The sequence below is a fragment of the Zonotrichia albicollis genome, chromosome 8 (assembly GCF_047830755.1).
Source record: "Zonotrichia albicollis isolate bZonAlb1 chromosome 8, bZonAlb1.hap1, whole genome shotgun sequence".
NCBI classification, from domain to species: domain Eukaryota; kingdom Metazoa; phylum Chordata; class Aves; order Passeriformes; family Passerellidae; genus Zonotrichia; species Zonotrichia albicollis.
Window position 1 is genome coordinate 12,276,930 of NC_133826.1, and position 12,104 is coordinate 12,289,033.

At 36.0% G+C, this 12,104-nt stretch overlaps 1 protein-coding gene across 11 annotated transcripts in view; it reads right to left on the reverse strand.

Moving 5' to 3' along the window:
• The window catches only part of FUBP1 (far upstream element binding protein 1), a 31,668-nt gene that overhangs the window by 9,568 nt on the left and 9,996 nt on the right, over positions 1-12,104 (reverse strand). For 4 of the 11 annotated variants that reach the window (XM_074545985.1, XM_074545989.1, XM_074545982.1 and 1 more), the window contains 4 exons: positions 9,653-9,781; positions 8,957-9,031; positions 5,605-5,750; positions 3,054-3,101 (listed from right to left, as the gene is read on the reverse strand). In XM_074545985.1, coding sequence (XP_074402086.1) covers positions 3,054-3,101; positions 5,605-5,750; positions 8,957-9,031; positions 9,653-9,781 — 398 coding nt within the window. Of the gene's footprint in view, positions 1-542; positions 4,057-4,149; positions 5,232-5,604; positions 5,751-8,956; positions 9,032-9,652; positions 9,782-12,104 lie in introns of those variants that run through there. The other 7 variants (XR_012581295.1, XM_074545983.1, XR_012581293.1 and 4 more) reach the window with 7 other exon arrangements.

Genomic DNA, 12,104 nt, shown 5'->3' on the forward strand with positions numbered 1-12,104 from the left:
AGTACCAACACCTGCTTGTAAGACTCAGGATTTTTTTTCATTGATCAAATGACACCGAAACAGGCAGTGACATCTATGAGAATATTTTCACAAAGTGCCTATTTTCTCAATCTTAATGCAGTTCATTGCCACGTTTATAAACACTATTTTCTGAAGCCTACTGTAATACCTTTTTCTAAGTCCTCCTGACATCAACACTGATGTCACTCTGCCGACACACATCTGAACCACAGAGGTGAAGCTTTGGGAGGAGTAACTTTATACAAAAAGGTCACATTTCAAAGTACTTGTGTACAGCACTGTGGCTGAACCTTTCTTTCTACAGTTACCTGCTGCAAGTCACTCTTTGGCCTCATTAAAAAAAGGTAACGAGCTGCATGGTGTTTTAAATTAGTATTTACTCTAATAACATTTTACTTCATTTTTTGTGGGTGATAGTCATTCACAGAAGTACAGGTGGATAAAATAATTTTGCTCTGAAGCTGTAAGTTCAAAATAACAAAGGCAGGGATAGGAGCATAAAAAAGACAAAACCATTGCTATTATTATTCATCAGTTTACATTTATTGAGAAAAACCATACAAAACCATTATACAGTTAATGTGTACCCATATTACATACAATGTCAATGCAAGCTCAAAACCACATTTTTGTAAAGCATTCAATTTACCTCAAGTCCAAGCTGCATCTCCCTAAGACACTGTTCCCATCACAGTTGCCTTTTAAAGCCAATCTTCTGTTTACACACGGGTAGTTTCTGCAGAGAACACTTTTCTCAGGACGAAAAGGCATTTCACATGCACGCAAGAGAAATATTTGTGCATACACAAGAGTTTCATAAGCTATTACTAGGGAAGAGGGAATCCTGTCAACTGTTTGCTTTCTGAAAAGCCCAGTCCTCCCTTCCTCCCCCCACTTCTGGAGAAAAAGCAAAATGGAAAAACTTTTAGCATGCAATGGAAAACTTAAGAATTACTCTGGAAAGAAATGGGGAGAAACAGTTTCTACCATCCAGTAACATATCACTAGTATAAAGATGAAATAATTCAAGATAGGCTGTGCAAGTGAATCATGATCCTATCTCCCTGACAAGTGAAACAGATGACTTACAATTAAGCCACCCTAAAGAGAATCCACCTGGTATTTTATTCAATGTCCTAATTAAGTATAGGCTGCAGGAAGCGATATGAAAATTCTTTTCCTACTTGGAACATAATGCTTGCTTTTAAAACTTTTCTTACTCTTCACATTCACTGTGGGACACTAAGAGGTGATGGGTGGGGTAAGCAGGAAACATTTCAAGACACCTTTTGGACAAGTTCACTGCATTTCTAAGCAAATTCAGTTATCTTTTTGGCTACTGGGGTAACTCCAATAATCTACTGCTGTCGCAGGAACTCTGAGTTTGGAGACAAGAGTTGAAACAGAAAAGGAACACGGTGCTCTGCACTGACCAGCATGCCTGTAAGCCCTGCAGTGAGAAGCTGGAAGCCAATACACCTCAAATGCTACACAGAAGAAATCTCACCTTCCACACTAGCAACATCCCAATACACTGGCTTTTTCTTCTCTATCTCCTCCCACAGGCTAAATTAGCAACTGAAAGACTGTTCAAGATATTTCAGGAGCAACAGCTGAAGGAAAAAGTACCATGTAAAAAGGAAGTGAACAAATGACTCACCCCCACACTAAATCCACAGTATCAAAATCCAAATGGTACACACCTACCCTCTTCTCACATCAAAAATGAAATTACATGTTAAGCTACAGATGAAATACTAAGTGGCTTGAGAAACTGAAGCACAACTATTAATTCAGTTCAAAAATTAGCTTGACTGTTTAGAAGAATATAAAGTAAAATAGATGGTTTATATTATTAAATCACAGTTTAAAAAACTTTAACAGATTATGGAACATTAATGGTCAAACAAAGAATACTTTAAAGAATGAAAAGTGATCAAAACAAAAATTATACCCTATATCATTATGTATGGGATACATTTCAAATCTGTTATGCTTTTGCCAATTTTACCTTCTACATGGAGCCCTTCTATGGTCCATGCTCATCGGCTCACCAATGGCAAACACTCAAAGGATTCCTCTTTACTGGTAGTAACTATCTCAGGACCTGATTCTATGAGCTATGATTTGGTGCTTGCAGCATCTTCAGCACTGTGTGTGAAAATGAAGGCAGTATTTTTGAATATTTTTCTTTGATGTACAGATAAGCAGGACTTTTGAAAGAGGAGCAGCACATTTTAGAAGCAGAATAATGAACAAAAACCAAACAGATGCTGCTTTATGTTAAGCTAAAAAAAACCAACAACAAAAGCTCAGAATAAAAACCTGTACCAGACCATCTGTAAGACATTTAACATTTTATACTATCAAAATATTCAGCAATTCAGTTAAAAATATCAAGAAACAGCATACACTGACTGCTATAGCGATAAAATATTATTTGCTGTACTGTTAACTGGTGCTCATGCTTTTTCAGTTAAAACATACTCATCTCAAACTGCAAAATCTCTTTTCCTACCATGTCAAGTATTAATAAGCAAACTCCACTAACACACTAGAACTGTAAGACAAGTTATCAAGTTCAGTGATAACAACAAGAAGTCATTCTTCACATTTAGGTCTTACGAATTAATGGGAATAGTGCCCTATCATAAAAAAAACATTTGTGAAGGCTGTTGACATTTCTAACCAAAGCAATTCCTGCACATTTTAAAGGTTTTGATTCTTTAATTGCAACAATTATCTATTTGGGTAAAATAACAAAAATTACTTATTCTGATCAAGTTCAATTACTGCAATCTAACATTCTTTTCTAAAAAAAAAAAAGAAAAAAAGAAAAAAATACATATTGACCTAGAAATATAAACAGTTGTTTAAAAACTTAAGATTTTCCACTCAAATGGAACCGTGAGTAACAATGCATTTGGGGAAGCAGCAGATTGCTTTTCAATACACAACCACAAAGATCTCACAGGGACAACATTAATGTACTGAAATATATTAATTTATATACTTCCTTAGGTTGTGCTTACCTGTTGCTTTTTTGCAGCAGAACCTAAGGTGGAAGGTCTGGGAAGGCACTGTGAAGTATAAATAATTGCACTGTTTGCAATTAATAAAGATTTTATACCTTAAATGAATCAAAATCAACAGCCTCCATTTTGCGAATGATAAAGAATCCAGTGAATTTAATTTTGCTCACTTTAGTACATAATAAATGCACCATTCTGTAAGGTTATCTACAAAATACCATGCAAAATACCTGAACTATTAAACTTAGTACCCTACACTAAAGATAGCAAATACTGTCCTAGCCTTCTTCAAGCTACCAGCAAATTCCTAGCTTTAAAAGGATAAAAATAATTCCTTCTATTTCTACAGCACAATGCATACATTGCTGATTACCTGAAAAAAACTACTTCAGTTTTCAAGCCTTAACTTTTACTTCTCTGTGCAGCCACCCTAAAAAAATTTAATTCTCAAAGCAACAACATGGTGTTCCAAAAATGAAAGCAATTAACAGTTATAGAATTATTTAAAACATACCTACATCACTACATATCCGCAAACTAGCTGGAGACAAAGACAACTCTGTCTAACAAGTGGTTCTCAAAGACTTCAATGTTATGATATGCATACTTTAAAACACTAAATGACAGCTGTCTCATGAGTACTAATGAAAGAAACTCTTAGATAAACAGAAACATGATTTTCTTTAGCTATTGCTAGAAGTTTCAGAAATACTTACCCACAAAACTCAGATTATGTGTATGTATATATATAAGCAAACCTATGTTTCTGAATTAAGAAGCAATTATGATTTCCTAGATACCAGCACTGTATTCCAACATAATATCACACAAGCACAGCATTTGCATTATGTGGAACATTGACAAAAAGATACTGTTGCAGTTCATCAATTTGTCATTCTGATGTACTTACAGTGCAATGCTCCTTGAAGGAACAATCAAGGATGATACACAGCACAGTCCTCCTCACCCCTATAGAGCTAGTTCTATACTGGCTGGATCAAACCTGCACTTCAACAGACAATGGCAAGACAGACTGTAGTGCATGTAGTCTAATATATGCAAAGAGCCAATAAATATGCAAAGAGCAAACACAGGATTTCAAGAGAATCAGCTTTTTAGTATGAGCATTAGAGCAATAAGAAGCTTCAAGTATATATAAAAAAATAATCAGTTGATTCAAATACTTGAATATTTACAAAAAGAGAAGTTATCTGCTCTGCAGGAAGTTCTCAACCACTCCCATCACTCAAACAAAACAGCGTTTTAAGGACAGACGCAATTTTTGTAACTACTATGCATTACCACATTGACTTTTCTACACTGAGTTTTGAAGTGGACTACTTTAAACTGAAGGCTTAAGCACATTACACTTAAAGTAAGTTTTATAACTAGTCTGAAAAAATCCATAGAATAGTTATGCAGGAACAGTTTTGAAGTATTCAATTAACAACAAAAGTTATCTGTTATAGCAGCTGCACAGGTCTGAAACAGTGGTCATGTATAAAAGGAAATTTCACTGTTAATGCAATGGAAGTATGCCAAAAGATCATCTTCTTAAACACATGCAGTTTTAATCAAGTAGAAAAAAAATTAAGGTATCGAGATTACTGGTGCTAGGCAGCAAAATACAATGAATGAAAGAGATCCTCCATCTACAGCTATTCTGCAAGAGGGGAAAAACATGCTAATGACAAGTTTTTAAACTCAGCAAGGCTTATGGGGGGGGAAAAAAACCCAACTCATTTGTGTAGCGGTACCTTGATTCAGCGTTGCAAATCAATCCTATAATCAATACTGCATATCCCCACATATCCAACTTACCGACACAGGAGGTTTCATATTATTTATTGTAAAGCACAAAACAGGCATTTTAAAAGTGATAAAGTATACATTGAAAAAGTACATTTATATCACAAAGCATTGACCACATAATTGCAAATACATTTGCTGGAATGTGTACATCTACACTAATACTAAAAACAAACCATTTTTTCATTTCTACACAGAAATATTACCTCCTATCAGTAGTGATAGATATTTTGTACATTTTCAAAAACACTATTTTTTTAAACCAAATTTAAGATCTTCATCAAGGCGTCTGCATCCATACATTTAACAAAGGTTTTTTCCCCCACACAATGAAGCAAATACTGTATTGTCCACTTCTTATTATTGGCCCTGTGCAGAAGAGATACATAAGAGATACACAAAAAGTTAAAGAAAATCCTTTAAATCGAGCTAACTCAGGAGTGAAGCCTTTAAGAAAGAAAAATTGGTTAATGTAAATGGTGGTGGCTTCTTGCATGGTTTTCAAACCCCTGGGAGGAGAAAGTTTTTCTTCTTTTTTTTAATAAAAAAAAACAATCACCAAACATATGGATAGATACAGAACTCAAGTTATCAGGTAAACAAAGTCATCTACTCATTATTCTGATAGCTATTTTGCTAGAAAAAAAGATGCATACCCCAAAGGAACAAAGCAGGAGACATGCAAAAAAATATCTACAACCACTGAGACAGAAGCCAGCCAAAAAGCACTTCAGGACTGTACCTGTGGCGCTGGAGGATGCTGGGGCATTCCCTGGGGACTTGTCTGGGCGTAGTACGCTGCCTGCTGCCGGTAGTACTCGGCCCACGCCGCGCTGTAATCCGGCTGCCCGCCCGGAGGAGCCCCAGCAGGGGCAGGCACGGCTTGACCTGCAAGGAATTGCAATTGCACAGCTTTGTTGTTGCAACAGAAATGAGAGAATCTCAACAAATATCACCCAGCAATATTCCTCCAAGGCTCTGAATAAACTTGTGGCTGCCTCTTTCCAGCCTAAACACTCATTCTATTACTTTAATGTAATGAGTCCCATGTAAATAAAAATTAAGGAACCGTAAGGACAGTTTTTTCAGCCTCTTGATTCATAATCATGAATTATGTTTAAAGCCTGCTGACCTGAACAACAGTAGTATTTAAATACACACCAAGAGGCAAAACTTTTTGTAATCCACCCAGACTAATTGTATCTTATTTTACAGACTGCATTCATTAGCTCAGCAGATGCCAATTCATTTACTTCCCCAATGCTGGCATACTTAATTCAATTTCAAAGTTATTGCAGGTTACACTTTTCAAAAAGTGCAATAATTTTTGTAAACATTTACTCCACTACAGAATACAGTCCTGAAATGTGCTTCCACACTTTGTGGAAGTTCTAATCTCTAGAAACAAGAGCATGTACAGATACTCTCTCAAAGAGAGCTCAGAATTACTTCTCCTTTCAATATAATCAACTGACAGACTAAAATCCCAGTGCCAGACTGATACACAGGGACTCTTCAGCATACTAAAAAAACCAAAAAGAAAATTACAGCAACCTTTCAGTTGTGCTGTTCTTCCACAGAACATCTGTCACAGACATCTTTACTTCCTTTTTCCTCCAACTTCAGAAACACCAAATACACCCCTCCTACTAACACTATTCTTTACAATTCCTGAGAGGTGTTTTTGCAGTTACCACTACTAAATGTGCAAGACTCCAAGCACAGCAACACTCTCTATACTCTAAGTATCTGTCCACACATACTTGCAGGCACACAAACAAAAGGGTTTTATATGTAGGGCTTTATTTCAAGTTTCCTGAGCTTCCAAATCAGAACTTTTATTACTGTCCTATGAAACTCATTAATTCATATTCTTAACGGATTCTTTCAAATCAAAGTTCTAGTCAGAATTAAGATATTACTAAAAAACCACTACCTCTGCAAGTTTTTTCTAAGATACGAGAGAAAAAAAACCCCAAACCCAATAAAAACAAATCACCACATCACATTACCCCACAAGAAATAAACAAACCCAAGCAAAATGCAAGCCTGCACCCTGTACAATTCCATGTGCACCCAAACTGTCTGTTCTGTTATCAACAGAAAGGGGCAGCTCCCACATGATGAGGGCTTAAAGTTTCCTGTTCTACCTGAAACCAACTCACTTTTTATTTGAATACAAGTCCACTGAGCAACTTTCTAAGGAACATGAGTATCAGAAATTCTAATGAAGTGTTTTCTAGAGTATCAGACTGAAGGTTGGCTTTGTTTGGTTGTTTTTCTTTAAACACTTAAACAAAGAAAATTCACATGAAGAATCCTAGCTACTCACACTACTCCTACCCATGTGTAATCTTTTAGTCCTCCCAAAAACACCAAGTGTGAGACAGAACATGAGCATTTGGCAAGGCATGATCCTGAAAACCATCAAAAGACAACCTTCCATTTTCCAACTCTCCTTACAACTTAGTTCTTTCCACTTACACTGTAGGTAAGCTCTGAAAGTCTATCCATCTTTTATACAGTAATCTTTTATCCATCCATTATACAGTAATGGAATTTCTAACAAAACTTGTATTTCTTAAAATCTTTAGAGCTGTTATCACATTTTACAACTTTTAATGTACTACAGCTTACAACTGACACTTCTGAACAATTATTTTAACAAAAACTACCTTTAACGGGGTTACAAATTATCCCCAGGTACACTCTTTCCAATTTCATCATTACTATGAGATAATATCTCTACTTATAAATTACTGTCACCACAAGAGGAAGCATGAGAAACACAGAACACATCTCCTTTAAGGAGGGCTGAGAAAGGAAACACTAGAAGATTTTATAGTTCAACATTATTAAGGGTGATTCTAGTAAAAGTAAACTGCTTTGTTTCTTCTTTCCACTACAATGCTAAGGAATCTTTTAAAACCACTCCTATTTGATTACTGAATCCTTTAACTGTACATCAAGCCCACAATATATGGGAATGACTTTAAATGATTAAGTTAAAAATTCTGATAGTGGCATATGGATCATTTACTAATGATCCTGACTTCATGTTTAAAGGGAACTGTTATCTGTGAGAGACTTGTTGGAGTATTTGCTACTCAAAGCAGCAGCCCCTGAAACAAGGGTCTGAAAAGGGACATGGGCTTTGCCACTGTATTTCTGACTCAGGTTAATATTCAAGTCACTGTTCAGTGAAAAATACAGTTATGTGTTCCCCATGATTAGCAGAGTCATATCACACCTGTAGTAAGCCACTCTGAAAATCCTATTATTGTTTGGATGGGCACATTCTGGAGTTTTTTAGCATTTTCAAGTCACTCATGCTTGACTAAGTACAAGAAAATCCAAAACACCAACTGCAATATCACTGGCAACTTGTTCAGCTTCCCACAAGGATTATAAAACCATTTTTTTTCAGCAGACAGAACACAACCATGATTTAAAAGGTAATGACACCTTCTGCCACATACTCTCTCCTTATACACAAAATAATGAAATAATCAACTTAACCAGCACATTGATTTCAGTTTTATAAAGAAAGCTACCAACAGCACATAATCTGCAGTTTAAAAACAGCTCTCAAGTGCTGCAAAGCAAATACTATTTTTAAAAAGGCACAGTATAAATGATAGCTAATGATGATGCTTTAGTATAGTAACTGGAAACACAGAAAGCAAAGCACAAGGAAAAAAAAATCATATGTAATCTGAAGAGAACTGGAAAACAATTACCAAACATTAAAAAATAGCTTCATAAAGTAGATAAAAGTGAACTTCAAAACAGAGGAAATGCTCTTTATAATATTCAGAATGAAACAGTTAAAAGTTGCTGTTTCCCAATGATCAAAGACAGCTCATTTTTGTAAAGTTGATTACTAGCCTGAGTACCATGAAGTGCCTAAAAACAACACAAAATTTCAAGTCTGTTTCTCAGCAGTATTTGGTTCAGAAGACATGACTGTGCATTTCAATTTCTTTCTGGGGGTAGAAGCCCTCATCTCATCCAGCAAAACAGACAAGTCTCCTAAAACATTGCACTGTGAATGTGGAACAGAAAACACAACAGAAAACCCCCAGCACACTTACCCATTTTTTTGTAGTACTCCTCCCAGGCCTTGGTATAGTCAACCTGCCCTGCTGGTGCTGGATTTGGCTGATCTCCTGAGTTACATTAAAAAGTGTTAAACTAAAATTACTGGGGTTTGTTTCACACATAATCCAAAGAATCACTGAAAATTTCAGTAACAGTCCCACGTGACATGACTCAAATCTGACACTATAAACCTTTGTGGTACAAGCTACTGCAATTACAAACTACTAGTAAAAAAAGACATGTTTCCAAGATTCAGGAAGTGAATACCACTGGCAATTCAAAATACCAAAATCCAAGTGGTAAGCCTCAGCCAGGCACAATAATTAAAATAATACAACTACATACCACAACTGTAATTGTCCTAAACCCATGGGAAGTGATGCAACCATTTAAGGAAATGACAATCAACAGCTTAGCTCATTACATTTTTATTTATGACTGCTCTATGTAGTCATTAAGTCAGCCCACATTGCAGCAAAATTCTCTTTGGAGTATATTCCAAGATAAATACATTACCCTTGTTACTGCTGAAATTATGAAAAGCAATATTGAAGGCTACAAGCAATAGTTTTCCAAGAAAACCAGCTGCTTAAAATAAATTTACCTGACACAGGAGGACAACAATAAAAAATAATGGGGTATTTACACCTCCAGCAATGAGAAATGTGTCCCTTTCACTCAGTATCTACCTTGTCCATTGGTTTGGGTTGTAGCTGGTCCACCAGGAGGGGCTGCAGGTGGTGGCTGTGCTTGCTGCTGGTAATAGTGAGCATAATAAGCTGCCCACGCTGCTGAATTGGGATCTGTTCCTGGCTTACCTATGAAAACAGAACACAAGCATTTATAACAGCACTACTATGAACAGAATGCTGTCCTCAATTAATCCTGTCCTAGGCATTCTTATTATCCTCCAAGGAAAAATCCATCTAAACAAAATATCCACGTACATCCTAAAGTATTTTTTCTTTCTAGCATCAACTTTTGATCAGGTTTAAGACCAATGTACTATACAAACTGTACTTTCATAGAGCTGGTGAGATAAAATAACTTTAGAACCTTTACTACTACAATGCCACTTATTAATCTTACATGTGGTAAATAGAAACAGATTTTTAAAGTTTAAATAAACAGTCATGTCAATAAATGGCAGCAGCAATGAATCACTCTAGCACCAAACAATTTCAGTGGTTTTACTTTTGTTAGAACCTCACGCTAATGACACTGGCACCGGTGGAGCAGGCATGCCAAATACATATTTCTGAAACAGAAGAATACAAGACTTACTAGGTGTTTGCAATGCTTGTCACTTAAACTTTAAGGTAACAGTAAAATAGAGAAACACACAGCATTTTAAGAACTTGAATTCACATACATGGCTATTAAGCATCACTGTTTACTTACAACTTTTTAGTATAAAAAGTAATAGAAACAGTTGCATCTTCTGCATCTATCTCCATGATTCATTATTTGTATCTACATCTAGGTAGGCCAATGATGCTGCTTCCTAAGGTTTTATTGCTCTGTTTCTCACATTTAGCCTTTAGGAATGGCTTAGTCTTGCTCATCACAGATTAATTACAAGATTGGCAATTGACAATACCCGAAAATCTACTATTAGAGAACATAATACATTTTACACAACCAGCATATAATTGTGAACAGTATTTGCAGTCTTAAAGAATAAAAGTATCTGCAAAGAAACTCAGCCAAGTGAGGAGAGAATTTCACAAAAGGACATGGACAGAACTGATACTTTAGAGTAACTATACATGGGAATGGAAATACAATCCTCCCTAAACGTGAAACAGGTAAGGCAGTGAGCAATGGAAGATGAAGAATTCCCCTGAGAAAGGCATTCAAGAAGAACCCAGAGCAACAAATTAATGCTAAATGAAATCCTGTGACAAAAGTCAGATGTAATCACTTCAAATGCACACAGAAAAAAATGTTAACACATTACTTTCTGTTTAAATTGCACTGCTTCCATCAACAATAGTGGATTTAAATTAACACTTCCTATATTCTAAGGTTACCTGCAAATATCAAATAAGCCATTGCTCAATTCCTCCCCCTCCTCCTTAGCTACTTCTCTAGAGTAGAAGAACACAGAGCTGGATTCATTAATTTCCAAAGAAAATTGACTGTAGTAACTAGCTCCACTTTCACATGACAAGGGCAAGCACAGTTCTGGAGAAAGCACCTCTGAAAAAAGTACTGAAATAACCCATTTGTTACACTGGAATGAGTAACTAAGTGAAAACTGTAGAAAAATCATTCAAATAAATGCTAGTCAAAAGAAACATCAACTTTAACTGCACATATGAGAACTTCATTAGATTTTGAAGGTAAGTATTCATCAAAAAACCAGTTACAGAATCATCAAGATGACATCAAGGAAATATTTGCCATTGTTTCTTACCCAGCCTTTATGCAGATAAGTGAAGAGTAAAAAAGGTGGTGTGAAACAGGCTGTAACTTTTCAGCAGTGGTTTTGCATGAAATACTTTGCTATGCTGATACTGAGTCACTTTGAGCCATTCTATTTCTAAATGAAGTCAGCAGCATTTTAAACACTGCACTGAGCACATGCAGAGCTACCTTGGGCAGAAGTCTGGGAACTAAACCCAGCAAGGGCTCTTGGCAAAGAGATAAATATGATACAGACATGGAGTCCCTCTCCACTAACAGAATCTATGGCAGGAACAGTGGCTATCATCAAATATCTGTCATCGATAACAGAAATAGAATTGAGATCTTTTGGCTCAAATTGTGAGGAATTACAATTCCACCTCAAACCAGTGAGGTACAACAAACTCAAGCATCTAGCCTTACCATGCCTTCTGTGGCTGATGTTCCATTTCCCCATATCCTCTAGTCCAACCAAAGGATGTAAACTTTAAGAAAAGCAGGATGCTACAACTTTGGAAGTTGTAATTAAGTAAGAAAGAACTCCCAATCTCGACAAAGATAAACAGAAATAGAAGAAACAAATTCTACAAAGATAGGTTTCAGAAGAAAATACAAAACTATGATAAGCAAAAGCTCAAAATACACAACCCTAACTTGTTTTACTGTATTAACAGCAATTCACCAAGGTTTTAGCCCTAAAAAGGGAGTCAACAAAATACACTGGAACATCAG